This window comes from Amblyraja radiata, chromosome 5, assembly GCF_010909765.2.
Source record: "Amblyraja radiata isolate CabotCenter1 chromosome 5, sAmbRad1.1.pri, whole genome shotgun sequence".
NCBI classification, from domain to species: Eukaryota; Metazoa; Chordata; class Chondrichthyes; order Rajiformes; family Rajidae; genus Amblyraja; species Amblyraja radiata.
Window position 1 is genome coordinate 88,551,094 of NC_045960.1, and position 16,240 is coordinate 88,567,333.

The 16,240-nt window shown below is 47.6% G+C and overlaps 1 protein-coding gene across 1 annotated transcript in view; it reads left to right on the plus strand.

The window, feature by feature from the left end:
- Positions 1 to 10,117, plus strand: part of sh3yl1 (SH3 and SYLF domain containing 1) — a gene marked incomplete at its 5' end in the record, with an annotated part of 43,332 nt that extends 33,215 nt beyond the window's left edge. The window contains 2 exons of the mRNA XM_033022080.1: positions 5,186 to 5,255; positions 10,089 to 10,117. Of these exons, the coding sequence (XP_032877971.1) occupies positions 5,186 to 5,255; positions 10,089 to 10,117 (99 nt within the window). The remainder of the gene's footprint in view (positions 1 to 5,185; positions 5,256 to 10,088) is intronic.
- Positions 10,118 to 16,240: the final 6,123 nt, after the last annotated feature.

Consider the following 16,240-nt stretch of genomic DNA (forward strand, 5'->3'; position numbering starts at 1 on the left):
TAGGCGACAACACACCCCACACCCCCATAGGGGGTAAGCGGTTCACTGAAGCCGGTGGTAGCTTGAAAGCTGGGCACGGAAATATGATCAGTCGTCTTTCAAGGCAGACTCAGAATTATGGCCAGAATTGTCTTACAAGGCAGGCTCAGTATGATGAGGTTTTCAGACCAAGACCCAAGCAGAGGTCAGGAGAAACATGGAATCCACACTACCTACCAGTCCTACTCCCAATCAAGGAGAGAAAAGGAACCCGCATCAGGGGCCTTTGGGCTTACCACAAGACCACCGGTAGCCATGGAGGTAGGTGGGTCTGGGTTTACTGAAACAAGGGATTGCGGACCAGTTACATGTTGGTCATTTTACTCTTGTGTTTTTGTTCAAAATGACAATAACATGAATTTCAGATCTGGTTTTAAAAAACAGATAATAACATGTGATTATTTTTACTGCACAACATACATAGGTTCCAAGCAGACTTGGAACTCGGACCGGAGTTGTCTTCAAGGCAGGCCCAGTATCATGGGCAGGATTGCCTTTCATGACAGGTGACAGATGGAGGATGTCACTTCATCCAGGTTTAACTCATATGTGCAGTAGAGACTTTCAGAACAGCAATTCTTTGTTACGGTCTAACAACTGTTTTATAGGAGCTTCCTATAAAATGGTCACATGGCATGCATCGACCGCAAAGATGCATACTATTCGGTGTCTATTCACTAAGAACAGGAGATATTTGAAGTTTAACTGGATGGCATGGCTCTGCCAAATGGGTTGACATCAGCTCCTAGACTATTGACTAAACTACGGAAACCAATTCTGGGTCTACAAAGGTCTCAGAACCACATAGTAATGGCATATTTGGAGGACATTTTCATTTTGGAGTCACCAAGAATTGGCAGAAGCATCAGTCAAAGCAAGCCAAAACCCTGTTTTAAAGACTTGGTTACCACATCCATCCAGTTAAATCAAAATTGACACCTACAAGAGTAATTGATTACCTAGAATTTACTATCAAAAACAGTAAATATGTTGGAGACTTTGCCTAGGGGCAAACAACAATATTTAATTAAGCCTGCTATGACCTGATAGTCAAATACTAGCCATCTATCAGGCAAACAGCAAGTGTAATTGGCAAATAGTAGCTGCATTTCCAGCAGTACGTCACGGGCCTTTGCATTACCAGAATTTACAGTGAGCAAAGGAACAAACACTCAGATTCCATGCAGGCCAATTTGGCAAAACTATGGATTGCCAGCAGAGGCCATTGTTGAATAACTATGATGGATAACGAACGTGAGACAGCTCAAGGGAAATCTTGCTCGAAAGCCATCTTCAGACCACAAACACAGTCTAGAGCTGTGGGGGCAGATTGAATGAGCAGGAGTCTGTAATTCCCCAACACATGGAATCAATTACCCAGAATTGTTGAGGGCACAATATGGACTCAAGGTTTTCTGTAGCAACATGCAAATTCAAATTCAGACTGATAACACCACTGCGGTGACATATATCAATCACAAGGGTGGTGTAAAATCTGTATCTTACGACAGATGGTCGAACCTCATTTGGCACTGGTGTATCGAGAGGAATATTTGGGTTACAGCGGTCTATCTACGAGGTAGATATAACACGGTGACAGATGCTGGATCACGAATGTTTAATAACAACACAGAGTGAATGTTGAATCGGGCAGTATTTAACAAAATAACTACACAATTTGGCATACCAGATATTGATCTGTTTGCATCTAGACTAACCATCAGTTACCCAGATATGTGTCCTGCGAGCTGGATCCAGGAGCAAAGGCAGTGGATGCTTTCTCCCTCAATTGGGGAGGAATGTTTATGTATGCTTTCCGCCAACTTGTCTCACAAACCGATGCTTGACCAAAATCAACCAAGACTAAGCCACAGGCATCTTGGTAGTGCCAGATTGGCCTACACAAGCCTGGTTCCCAAAACATTTTGGGAACTATAGTCCAGCCAGTTATGGCTGTACCCAAGAGCAGGGACCTCTTAGTGAACCCAGTTACAGGGAGCAATCATCCACTACATGAACGTATTAACTTGTTGGTCTGCAGATTCTGAGGAGGCCATTTCAAGGCATAGGACTGTCCGAACAAATACAACACAGTTCGGATAACGGATGTCTTGGAGTTCCTATCAACTCTGTACTATAACTATAAACAAAGTTATAGTGCAATCTATAGTGCCAGAGGCGCACTCTCCTCCTATCTGATGCTGGAAGCAGGGCACGGGTCGATAGGAACGCACCCCTTTACAACAAAATTCATGAAGGGAATTTACAATTTAATACCTCCAAGGCCAAGGTACACGGACACATGGGATGTGAGCGTGGTATTAACCCTACTTTGACAGTGGGGACCGCCTATAACTAACCCTGAAGGTGGTATACTGACAAAGAGTCCAGACACTGCAAAAGCTACGGTTGGACTACATGACCACCAATATGAACAACATAACATTCGTAATCAGGAACCTGATAAAACAGAGCAGGCCAGGAATGCCAGGGATGAATATCCAGTTCTTGGCATATCCAGAGGACCAACAGTTGTGCGTGTGGTAACATACTAACACCACTATCTGAGAGTTACGGAGAACCTCAGAGGCTCAGAACAATCGGTCCTCATCAACCATTAAAAACCACACCAGAAGGTGTCAACTCTAACCATCTCCAGATGGTCAAAGCAGGTAATGGCGGTAGCAGGAGTGAACATTTATATGGTTAAATCTCACTCCACCAGGGCTGCATCTACGTCGGCAGCAAGAGCTATGGACGTGCCCCTTGACGACATCCTAGTGGCTGCAGGATGGACGAATGAAATAACGGTCCACCGGTTTTATAACAAACCCATAACCGGACTGGGGGTGTTTGCACGTACCATTTTAAGTTCTGTCCCCTAGTTTCCCCCCAAGATTGGGAGGGGTAACTATTTTTTAAAAACTTTCTTTCATTTAAAGCATCAGTGTCTTTACTTAACTACGTAATGTCTGAATGCTTTAATGATTACACGCATCCATGGTCAATCCATTCAGTGTGTGACGCCTGGATTCGTAACCGGCGTAAAATCACAGAGCTTTGAAATCTTCACGTAGTCACCCACGTGACTCCGAAGTAAAATAGTAAGATTAAACGAGAACTTACCAGTTTGAAGTTTGATCTTGATTTTATGAGGAGTTACGATGAGCGATTACGTGCCCATCGCTCCCACCCTCATACTATCAAGGTCATATGGAAGTTCTGCTTTGAAGATTGACGCGCACGCAGACGGACGGCCCTTCTTCACGTAATCGCTCATCGTAACTCCTCATAAAATCAAGATCAAATTTCAAACTGGTAAGTTCTCGTTTAATCTTACTATTAAATTGTATAAACTCTAAGGAGAGGTTGGACAAATTTGGATTGTTTTCTCTGGAATCTATTTCCCACCACTGAAATAGATTGTGGGAACACCTAATAGAAGTACAGGTGCACAACCTTTTATCCGAAAGCCTTGGGACCAGACACTTGTCGGATTTCGGAATTTTTCGGATTTCCGAATGGAAGATTTTTAGCATAGATTAGGTAGGTAGCGCGGGCGGCTTGAAAAGTCTGGAGCGGCTGCCTCCTCCCCGGAGACCGGGGAATCATTGCATAAATGTTAGTCAGTTAGTTTGGAGGGATTTTATGTGGTGGGGGGGGGGGTGAAGGGGGAAACTTTAATTCTTAGTCCCCTACCTGGTCGGAGAGGCGGGGAGCGGGCAATGCCTTACCGAGTCGCCGTGCAGTAAGCTACGGAGTGCTGTGGCCGCCGACTCCCAACCGCGGAGCTGGGGGCTGCGGGCGTCCGGCCGCGGTTGGAGCTCCGACCCCGGCAACTCTACCCCTGGCTGCGCGGCGCTCCAAATCCAGCGCGACCCGCGGCCGGATGCCCGCAGCCTCAGCGCTGCGATGTTGGGAGTTGGCGGCGTCGCAGCGCTGGGATACCAGCGGGGAGCGGGCAATGCCTTACCAGGTCGCCGTGCGGTAAGCTCCGGAGCGCTGTGGCCGCCGACACACAACATGTCGGCGGCCACAGCGGTGCTGGGGCTGCGGGCGTCCGGCCGCGGGCCGCGCTGGATTTGGAGCGCCGCGCAGCCAGGGGTAGAGTTGCCGGGGTCGGAGCTACAACAGGCGCCGCCCGCGGCCGGACGCCCGCAGCCCCAGCTGGGAGTCGGCGGCCACAGCGCTCCGGAGCTTACTGCACGGAGACCCGGTAAGGCATTGACCGCTCCCCGCCTCTCCGACCAGGTAGGGGACTAAGAATTAAAGTTTCCCCCTTCACATAAAAGCCCTCCAAACTAACTGACTAACATTTAAGCAATGATTTACAGATGTTTAAGTGTCTCCCCAGTCTCCGGGGAGGAGGCAGCCGCTACAGTAGTACAGACCTGGGTTGACCGTGGGTCGTTTTGGGTCAAGTTTGGCGCCAAACGCGAGCTTTGGTGTGCAGACGACATCCTGGGAAAAATGGCCGGTTTTCGGAGTTTTTCGGTTTCCGGAACTCCGGATAAAAGGTTGTGCACCTGTATATTAAATTATGAGAGGCATGGATAGGGTAGATAGAAACTTTTTCCTGGGGAGAGACCCTTCTTCAGACCAGCATCTGCAGTTCTTTCCTACACATAAAAGAATCTTGAGTTTGTATTGGTGCAATCTCTTTGAACATTCCGACCACATCTATTGCATATCAGACCCATTTTGTGTAACCCCTTCAAATGTTCTGATTTTGCTCATTAATTGTAGAACAGGGATAATTGGCAGAAGAATGGCGATGACAGGCTTAAGCAAAGCTTTTGGTTCAATGACTATGTTGAGTTATTGTTGATTATTGTTGAGCTAATGCTGAAACATCAAAGCTGAAATTTATAAGCTGAAACTTACATAGAATTTGTTATAGCCATGGAGGGGATGTATGTCATTATCCTTAACTTGAGTATGAGGCCATTTGCCAATTATATTGAATTATCTGCATTTTTTTAAATAATCCACAGGAAATCTGTGCAAAACCATTGAGAATAATGAGAACAATGTATATTTAATTGTCACTTGACCACAGAATGTCTGGACCTAATGTTTTAAAGAAAAAGGGATGGATGTATTCCTTCATTCTGCATGATCATATCTTTTCCTCTTGATTATATAGATCAAAGAATCAAAAAGAAATTCACCAAAACCACAGCGTATGCGGGTATCTGCGAATGAAAGTGGGCGAGGTATCTGTATGAATATTATTATGATGCACTACCTTTCTACTTGCCTTTCTTATTTGTGATTCTAATCCTGTGCTGTGAATTACGGTCTTAATTCAAAATCAAAAATGGCACGCCGGAATTGTGTGAAAATTCCTTTGTCACGTGAAATCCCGACACGCTTATTTCTCTATCTTTGAGGCCCTATTGTGGGGCAATGGTAGCACTAAATGACTATATTTGCCTCCACAGCACAGTCATGGCCCATTTAAAGTGAGCAAAAGACAAAGTGCTGGACGAACACCCTTCTTCAGATGAAAGAATGACCCTTTGACATCTGTCTGAAGAAGGGTCCTAGAAACATAGAAAATAGGTGCAGGAGGAGGTCATTTGGCCCTTCGAGCACAGGTCAGAAAGAAAGGACCAAAAAAGAAGAAAGATTCTAAGGGGAGTAGGAGGCAACCGTGACTGACAAGAGAAGTTAGGGATAGAATAAAATTAAAAGAAAAGATGTATAACAACAAAGAGTAGCCGGAAGCCAGAGGATTGGGAAACTTTCATAGGACAACAGAAGGAAACAAAACGGGCAATACGGGCTGAAAAGATGAAGTACGAAGGTCATTCGGCCCTTCGATCCAGCACCGCCATTCATTGTGATCATGGCTGATCGTCCCCTATCAATAACCCGTGCCTGCCTTCTCCCCATATCCCTTGACTCCACTAGAGCTCTATCCAACTCTCTCTTAAATCCATCCAGTGACTTGGCCTCCACTGCCGTCTGTGGCAGAGAATTCCATAAATTCACAACTCTCTGGGTGAAAAAGTTTTTTTTCACCTCAGTCTTAAATGACCACCCCTTTATTCTAAGACTGTGGCCCCTGGTTCTGGACTCGCCCAACATTGGGAACATTTTCCTGCATCTAGCTTGCCCAGTCCTTTTATCTATATTACTAAATCTCTGTTCTTGACCGCTTTTGGCCTTTGTGCTGCGATTTCCGAGAGAACGCCGCCACCTACGGCCGTCATTTTTGGCCACCTCGCTCAGAGCCCCCCTCTGCCGCATGTGTGCCGAGTATTTTTCCCGTCGATGAAAAATGACAGAGATATTAATGTTTTTACAAAATTCCCCATTCTCTCTGCTGCCCCCGCTGGTGGCAGGGGGGAGGGAGGGACTATAAAACCAGGAAGTGGTGTGCCTCAATTAATCTTTGCAAGATGGAGCTCTGTCAATTAGTCTCTGTCACTCTGAGCTCTGAATGACACTGAACAAATGTGACAGCACTGTGAGTACTCTCTCTTTCACCCCCCTCTCCCCTCCCCCCCCTCTCCTCTCTCCCCCCCCCCCCTCTCCTCCTCCCTCTCCTCCTCCCCCTCTCTCTCTCTCCCCCTCTCCTCTCTCCCCCCCTCTCCTCTCTCCCCCCCTCTCCTCTCTCCCCCCCCTCTTCTCTCTCCCCCCCTCTCCTCTCCGCCCTTCTCCTCTCCCCCCTCACCTCTCTCCGCCCTTCTCCTCTCCCCCCTCCTCTCTCCCCCCTCTCCTCTCTCCCCCCTCTCCTCTCTCCCCCCTCTCCTCTCTCCCCCCTCTCCTCTCTCCCTCCCCCCTCTCCTCTCTCCCCTCTCCTCTCCCCCCTCTCTCTCTCCCCCTCTCCGCTCTCCCCCCCTCCTCTTTCCCCCCCTCCTCTTTTCCCCCCCTCCTCTCTCCCCCCCTCTCCTCTCTCCCCCTCTCCTCTCTCCCCCCCTCTCCTCTCTCCCCCCTCCTCCCCTCTCTCTCCCCCTCCCTCTCCTCTCCTCTCCCCCCTCCCTCCTCTCCCTCCCCCTCCTCTCCTTCTCTCCCCCCTTCCCTCTCCCCCCTTCCCTCTCCCCCCCTTCCCTCTCCCCCCTCTCCTCCTCTCCCCCCTCTCCTCCTCTCTCCTCCTCCCCCCCTCCTCTCCCCCCCTCTCTCCTCTCCCCCCCTCTCCACTCCCCCCATCTCCTCTCCCCCCCATCTCTCACTCCCCTCTTTTTCTCCCCCTCCTCCCCTCCATCCCCTCCTCCACCGTCCCTCCCCTAAACCCCCCTCCCCTCCTCACACCCCTACCCCGTTCCGTCCACCCTCCCTCCCCCTCCCTGCTCCCCACCTCTCCCCTGCCCCTCATCTCACCCCCTCTCAGCACACCCTCTCTCTCCCCCTCTCCCACCTCTCTCCTCCCCCTCTCTCCCCCCTCTCTCCTGCCCCCTCCCCCTCTTTCCTCCCCCTCTCCCCCCCTCTCTCTCTCTCCCCTCCTCCCCTCCATCCCCTCCCCCACCCTCCCTTCCTCCCCTAAACCCCCTCCACACCCCCTACCCTCTTCCCTCCACCCTCCCCCCTCCCTGCTCCACACCTCTCACCCTCCTCTCAGCACCCCCTCTCTCTCCCCCTCACTCTCACCCTCTCTCTCTCCTCCCCTCCTCCCCCACCTTTCCCTCCTCACCCACCCTCCCTCTTCTCCTCCTCTCCACCCCCCTATCCCTCTTGCCCCTCTCTCTGTGTCTCTGTCTCTGCCCCTTCTCTCTCTGCCCTTGCTCTCTACCCCCCCCCCCCTCTAGATGTGACTTCAAGTTGGGGGCTATGCGTCAGTAGATAGGGTGGTTATGGGGTAAAAGGAGCAAATTAATAATATTAATATAATATCAAGGGAGGTAATTAGCGTGTGTGCGGGGGAGGGGGGAATATTTAGTGTGTGTGACGCTGCATGCCGCCTCCCCCCCCCCCCCCCACAACCGCACGTTGGGGAAACAGACCCAACGGGTCTGCACTTGGTCTAGTAATTTTATATAATTCTAGAAGATCCTCCCTCATCCTTCTAAACTCCAGTGAATACAAGCCTAGTCTTTTCAATCTTTCCTCATATGACAGCCCTGCCATCCCAGGGATCAATCTCGTGAACCTATGCTGCACTGCCTCAATCACAAGGATGACTTTCCTCAAATGAGGAGACCAAAACTGTACACAATACTCCAGATGTGGTCTCGCCAGAGCCCTATACAACTGCAGAAGAACCTCTTTACTCCTATACTGAAATCCCCTTGTTATGAAGGCCAACATTCCATTAGCTTTCTTCACTGCCTGCTGTACCTGTAAGCCAACTTTCAGTGACCGGTGTACAAGGACGCCCAGGTCTCACTGCACCTCCCCCTTACCTAACCTAACCCCATTGAGATAATAATCTGCCCCCTTGTTTTTGACACCAAAGTGGATAACCTCACATTTATCTATATTATATATGATCATATTGAATGGCGGTGCAGGCTCGAAGGGCCGAATGGCTTACTCCTGCACCTATTTTCTATGTATCTATGTATACTGCATCTGCCATGCATCTGCCCACTCACTCAACCTGTCCAGGTCACCCTGCAACCTCCTAACATCTTCTTCACAGTTCACACTGCCACCCAGCTTTGTGTCATCCGCAAACTTGCTAGTGTTGCTCCTAATTCCCTCTTCCAAATCATTAATATATATGGTAAACAGTTGCGGCCCCAACACTGAACCTTGCGGAACTCCACTCGCCACTGCCTGCCATTCTGAAAAGGACCCGTTCACTCCTACTCTTTGCTTCCGGTCTGCCAACCAATTTTCTATCCATGTCAACACCCTACCCCCAATACCATGTGATCTAATTTTAGTCACCAGTCTCCCGTGCAGGACCTTATCAAAGGCTTTCTGAAAGGCTAGATACACTACATCCACTGGCACCCCTTCATCCATTTTACTTGTCACATCCTCAAAAAATTCCAGAAGATTAGTCAAGCATAATTTCCCTTTCATAAATCCATGTTGACTTGGACTAATCCTTTTACTGCTATCTAAATGCCCCATTATTACCTCTTTAATAATTGACTCCAGCATCTTTCCCACCACTGAAATCAGGCTAACTGGTCTGTAATTCCCCGTTTTCACTCTCGCTCATTTCTTGAAAATTGGGATAACATTAGCTATCCTCCAATCCACAGGAACTGATCCTGAATCTATTGAACATTGGAAAATGATCTCCAATGCGTCCACTATTTCTAGAACCACCTCCCTGAGGACCCTGGGATGCAGACCATCAGGTCCAGGGGATTTATCATCCTTCAGTCCCATTAGCCTACCCAATACTATTTCTCACCTAATGAACGTTTCTTTCAGTTCCTCTACCCCCTTAGATCCTCTATCCTCCAGTACACCTGGGAGATTGTTTGTGTCTTCCTTAGTGAAGACAGATCCGCAGTACCTATTCAACTCTTGTGCCATTTCCTTGTTTCCCATAATAATTTCACCCGTTTCTGCTTTCAAGGAACCCACATTTGACTTTGCTACTCTTTTACCCTTAACATATCCAAAGAAGCTTTTACTGTCCTTCTTTATATTCCTGGCCAGCTTCCCTTCGTACTTCATCTTTTCAGCCCGTATTGCCCGTTTTGTTTCCTTCTGTTGTCCTATGAAAGTTTCCCAATCCTCTGGCTTCCGGCTACTCTTTGCTGTTATACATCTTTTCTTTTAATTTTATTCTATCCCTAGCTTCTCTTGTCAGCCACGGTTGCCTCCTACTCCCCTTAGAATCTTTCTTCCTTTTTGGTCCTTTCTTCCGGACCTGAAATATTGTCTGTCCATTTCCCTCCATGATGCTGCCTCATCTACTGAGTTCCTAGAGTACTTTGTTTTTTTGCTCATCTGTCTTTTAAAGTGATTTTATACTGGAGCGCTACTGCTCATTTTAGGTTATGTGGTTCTAAAATCAATGCACAAATTACAGTGATAACTAGAATTAGTTGGAGCAATGTTTTGAGCACGAGTTAATTAAATTTCTGAAATGAGTTTAAATCCGGCCTGAACTCAGTGGATTCGTTTTCTGCTTTTAGATCCTTGGAAAATTCACATTCTCAACTAGTCTACAGAATGATTATTTTTGGCAAATGGAACATTGTCACAAGTGAAGAAAAGAGCTTCTGAGCTTAGAGTGAGGCAAATTATGTAGCACAGGAGATCTTGCTCTCAATATAGTTCCCCCTCATGTTACCCCTAAACTTCTGTCCCTTAATTCTGAAGTCATGTCCTCTTGTTTGAATCTTCCCTATTCTCAAAAAGAAAAGCTTGATCACATCAACTCTGTCTATCCCTCTCATCATTTTAAAGACCTCTATCAAGTCCCCCCTTAACCTTCTGCGCTCCAGAGAATAAAGACCTAACTTATTCAACCTATCTCTGTAACTTAGTTGTTGAAACCCAGGCAACATTCTAGTAAATCTCCTCTGTACTCCCTCTATTTTGTTGACATCCTTCCTATAATTGGGCAACCAAAATTGTACACCATACTCCAGATTTGGTCTCACCAATGCCTTGTACAATTTTAACATTACATCCCAGCTTCTATACTCAATGCTCTGATTTATAAAGGCTAGCATACCAAAAGCTTTCTTTACCACCCTATCTATATGAGATTCCACCTTCAAGGAACTATGCACGGTTATTCCCAGATCCCTCTGTTCAACTGTATTCTTCAATTCCCTACCATTTATCATGTACGTCCTATTTTGATTTGTCCTGCCAAGGTGTAACACCTCACATTTATCAGCATTAAACTCCATCTGCCATCTTTCAGCCAATTTTTCCAAATGGCCTAAATCACTCTGTAGACTTTGGAAATCCTCTTCATTATCCACAACACCCCCTATCTTGGTATCATCTGCATACTTACTAATCCAATTTACCACCCCTTCATCCAGATCATTGATGTACATGAAAAACAACAAAGGACCCAACACAGATCCCTGAGGCACCCCACTAGTCACCTGCCTCCAACCCGACAAACAGCCATCCACCATTACCCTCTGGCTTCTCCCATTCAGCCACTGCTGAATCCATCTTGCTATTCCTGCATTTATACCCAACAGTTTAACCTTCTTAACCAACCTTCCATGAGGAACCTTGTCAAAGGCCTTACTAAAGTTCATATAGACAACATCCACTGCTTTACCCTCGTCAATTTCCCTAGTAACCTCTTCAAAACATTCAAGAAGATTAGTCAAACATGACCTTCCAGGCACAAATCCATGTTGACTGTTCTTAATCAGACCCTGTTTATCCAGATGCTTATATATATTTTATCTCTAAGTATCTTTTCCATTAATTTGCCCACCACTGAAGTCAAACTAACAGGTCTATAATTGCTAGGTTTACTCTTAGAACCCTTTTTAAACAATGGAACAACATGCGCAGTACGCCAATCCTCGGGGACTATTCCCGTTTCTAATGACATTTGAAATATTTCTGTCATAGCCCCGGCTATTTATACACTAACTTCCCTCAATGTCCTAGGGAATATCCTGTCAGGACCTGAAGACTTATCCACTTTTATATTTTTCAAAAGTGTCAGTACTTCTTTTACTTTGAAACTCATAGTATCCATAACTACTCTACTCGTTTCCCTTACCTCACATAATTCAATATCCTTCTCCTTGGTGAATACCGAAGAAAATAAATTGTTCAATATCTCCCCCATCTCTTTTGGCTCTGCAGATAGCTGCCCACTTTGTTTCTACAACAGTAGAAATCAGGTTGTCGTTTGAAACAAGATAGATAACAGTAACTTGTATTTATGGTGCACCATTTAACATGGAAAGTCTCAATGCGCTATCAATAACGTTTTCACATTTTCATTTTCTCCTTAAAAATTGATTTGTCCAAAATTTTAAATCTTATTTCAGTTGAATGTTTGTTGTTTTGAATAAATGTACAGGTTCACCATCGATTTTCTGGCAAATAGGGATCAGGCACCTCCTTTAATTCGGACAAATTTGCGAGAGTGCACTTGAAATCCGCCTCCCCACCTCCCCTCCCCCTTTCCCCCGGAAGTGTTCTCGAAAATGTGGCACCTAGGCCGGAGAGGCAGTTGATCTCGACCTCATTGGAACTTCCGCGCCGATCGGCAGGTTGAATCTGCCCACTACGGCCGGGGCTCTCTGGCTACTGTCATCCACAGAATCTGTTCCCATAGCTGACTTCCGCAATCTACTTTGCGGGCCAATATCTCGGCTGCCTAGGCTGACCGCCCACGTACAATAGGACTCCTCACGTAGGTCGCAATCTCTGTTGGTCCGGCAAAACTGGATAATCCAGAAAGGCTCTGGAACCAAGGATGCCAGGAAATCAGTGGTGGATCTGTACTTGGAATCATAAAAACAGTGATCAATGGCCTCAAGAATGGATTTAATTGTAGATAGTCCCCGAATAATAAATGGGTCCCATTTTTACAGACATCTTTAAGGCAATTTTGTTGATAGGTTGGAAAATAGACACAAATCACTCAATATGGTAACCACGCCTCCACAATATTGTAAATGTCATCAAAAGGATGTAAGACCGATAAGAAAGAACAATTACTTAAAGTGGAGAGAGAGATAAGAAACTAGTTCCGCCATCTGTAGCATCAGATCTTTGAATGCAATGTTATGAAAGCTTGTTTGTACGTACAAGTGTCTATGAGATACATTTTTCAGATGAGATACTAAATCTGGATCCCATCTGATCTCGTAGATGGATCTAAAAGATTTAGCTAAGAAAATAAGACAAAGAAGAAGGAGTAAGCCATTCTTATTGCATCGTGGCCGTTCAATATGATCCTGTCTCATCAAATTAATATCATTGCTGTAATTATGCTCCTAAAGCTTACCCCGTTAATCTAGTTCAGTAAAACACCGAGTCAAGCACTGGATCGACTAAACTCTTTATTCTCATTCACAAGCGAACTTCCTATATGATACCTAACCAACACTGCGGGTCCGATCCTTGTCTCTACTCATCCAAGCCCTTCAGCCTTGTGCAAATAGATACCTCCCAAGGGCACCTCCAGAAGATCGTCCTCGATCCATGTGGTGTCCCCTCTTTTATACTGTATCGGACCCGTGGCGCAAAATACATGGGGGGGGGGGGAGGGGCAACCCCTACAAGCCAATCACAAATAAAGATCATATAATACATTTATTGACAGCTCCCTAACCCAATCACAAAATATCCCATTACATTGTTTCCACAGAAGGTTCTAGTTGGAAGACAGTTCACCAAAGTAAAGAAACATTTCCCCAGGTAACATAAACAATTCGAGTAAGACTCCATACTTTGACCAATGACAAGATAACAGTGCAAAGACTCTGTAACATAATTAACAATACTTATACAACACCCAATTCTGTAACCAATCCTGATCATGCGTTGCAACCAAGCTCAGCTCTTTCTTCAAAACCCTCATGCATATTAACAATTGAGGGGATATCTGGACTTCATCCCAGGGTCCAGACACTCTGGAGCCATGAACCTCATGGCTTTGCAGCTTTGACAGATGACAAGCAGGTTTTGCAAATGCTGAGATCCTCCATTTTGTGACATACTTATTTGGCCAATATTATCATTGCCAAATACTAATCAAAAAGGACAATATAGTGGTGCAATTAAAAGTGCTGTTGCCCCAAAGGTCCAATAACCCAGATTCATCCTGACCTCCAGTGGTGTTTTTGTGGTGTTTGCATTTTCCATTTGTGGTTTTCTCTGGGATCTCTCATTTTCTTCCATATCAATAGTTGTTGGTAAGTCATGAGCAAGGACTTCTAGGATTACATTAAACATTGATTACTGACCTAAGTAAAGGTAGCCTTAGTGTTCTAAGGACAGTATCTGATTTTCTTAAGGCCAGAGTAGTCTTTGTTGTCATACACATGTGATGGTCCAATAAATCATGAAGAGAATACACTGAAATTTGCTATGTTGGTTTCTCATTGGAGTAAAAATTGGACTGGATTGGTCTTCCATTCTTGAAAGATTTAGTTTATCACTAAACCGGAAGAGGACAAGACGAGAGTTTTATACCAGACCAAGTGGGACCCGTTGGGTCCCGTCCATCAACGTGCGGTTGCGGGGGGAGGGGCGGCCTGTGGCGTCACACTCACACTAACCACCAATCACACGCACATACCAACCACCACCCACACAAACACTAACTACCCCCCACACACACACACTAACTACCCCCCTTGATATTATATTAATATTATTCATTCGCTCCTTTTACCCCATCCCTACCTATCCACTCATGCATAGCCCCCAACTCACAAACTCCACATCTAGAGAGGGAGGGGGTAGAGAGAGAGAAGGGGCAGACCCAAAGAGAGGGGGAGAGACAGAGAGAGGGGCAGAGACACAGAGAGAGGGGGGGCAGAGAGAGAGACACACACAGAGGGGGAGGGGCAGAGAGAGGGGGGGCAGAAAGAGAGGGGCAGAGGGAGAGAGAGGGGCAGAGAGAGCGAGAGGGAAAAAAGAGAGAGAGAGAGAGAGAGAGGGGGGGAAAGAAGGGGGGAAGAGGGGGGGAGGAGGGGGAGAGAGGAGAAGGGGGGAAATAGGAGGAGGGGGGAGAGGAGGGGATGAAAGGGGGAGAGAGGAATAACAAGAAATAAAGCTAGAAATTTTTGGGAAAGCCGATTTCTGAATCCATGGGATAAAACTGCAGGAATATGTAAAAAATATACCGTTATATCGTCGGGTTTTTCACTCACACACACACACACAGACACATACATAGACGCACACAGATAGACACACACACACACACGGGAGGAGGGAGGGGGTGGGGAGTGGGAGGAGAGTGGGGAGTGGGAGAAGAGCGTGGAGGGCAGGAAGGGGGGGAGAGGGTAGGGGGTGGGAGAGGGGTAGCGGGGAGTGGTACAAGATAGAGGGGGTGGGGGGGGAGATGGGGGTGAAGAGGGGTGGGGGAGGGGATGAGAGAGGGGTGGGGGAGGAGGGAGGGGAAGGAGGAGGGAGAGGGGGAAGTGTGGAGGGAGGGGGAGAGTGGTAGGGGGAGTGGTGGAAGAGGGACAGAGGGGTAGGGAAAGGGGTGGGGGAGCGGGGGGGAGAGGGGTGGGGGAGGGAGAGGGATGGGGTGAAGGGGAAGAGTGGGGAGGGAGGGGTAGGGGGGTGGTGGAAGAGGGGAAGGGGGTGGGGGAGAAAGGGATGGGGTGGGAGAAGGAGGGGGGGAGGGAGGGGAGAGAGGCATGGGGAGAGGGGAGGGAGATGGGGTAGGGGTTAGAGGGGGAAGAGTGGATGGAGTGGGGAGGGGGAAGGGGGTGGGGAGAGAGAGAAGGGGGTGGGGGACGGAAGGGGGGTGGGGGAGAGAGGGAAGGGGTTGGGGGAGGAAATGGCAGAGATGGAAGGGGGGTGGGGAGAGGGATGGGGGTGGGAGGAGGAGGATGAGGAGAGGGAGATGGAGAGAGGGATGGGGGAGGGAGAGAGAGGGATGGGGGAGGGGGATAGAGGTGTGGGAGAGGGGGGGAGGAGGGAGATGGGGTAGGGGAGTGAGGGGGAAGGGTGTGGAGGGAGGGGGAGAGGGTGGGGAAATAGTGGGGAGGGAGAGTGGAAAGGGGAGGGGTAGGGACAGTCCATCTGTTCTCCATTCCCTATCACCCCCAATCCTCTTTCTCTATTCCCACACACGTGATGACGCGCTTCGACACAGGCTGGGGGGGAGGGGCTGGAGCTGGGGCTGCTGCAAAGGCATATGTAAATGGATCCATTCCGATTGGACATCTGTGAACATTGGGCATTGTGACATCACACGATGGAACGTTGCATTGTGACCACACGACATAACGTTCACCAACATGTTATGGATGAGAGCTGTTTTTTTTTTTAATTTTGGGGGGGGGGGGGTAAGAAGGATTTTATTAAAAATGTGTACATAAACACGACGAAATTTAATCAGGAGTGGATACTTGGAATGAAAAGTGATATCTCTACCGAAATGGAAAAAATCAGGTCGTTTCTGCGTCTGACGTTGGCGTGGCAACGAATCAAAGGCTGGCAGCCACGTCAGAAGCACACCCGGCCAGCCGGACACAGAGTTTTATATTATAATAGATAGACTAGACCAAGTGCAGACCCATTAGGTCTGTTCCCTCAACGTGTGTTTGCGGGGGAGGGGGGGGCGCTATGCGGTGCCACACACACTAACTACCCCCGCACACATGCT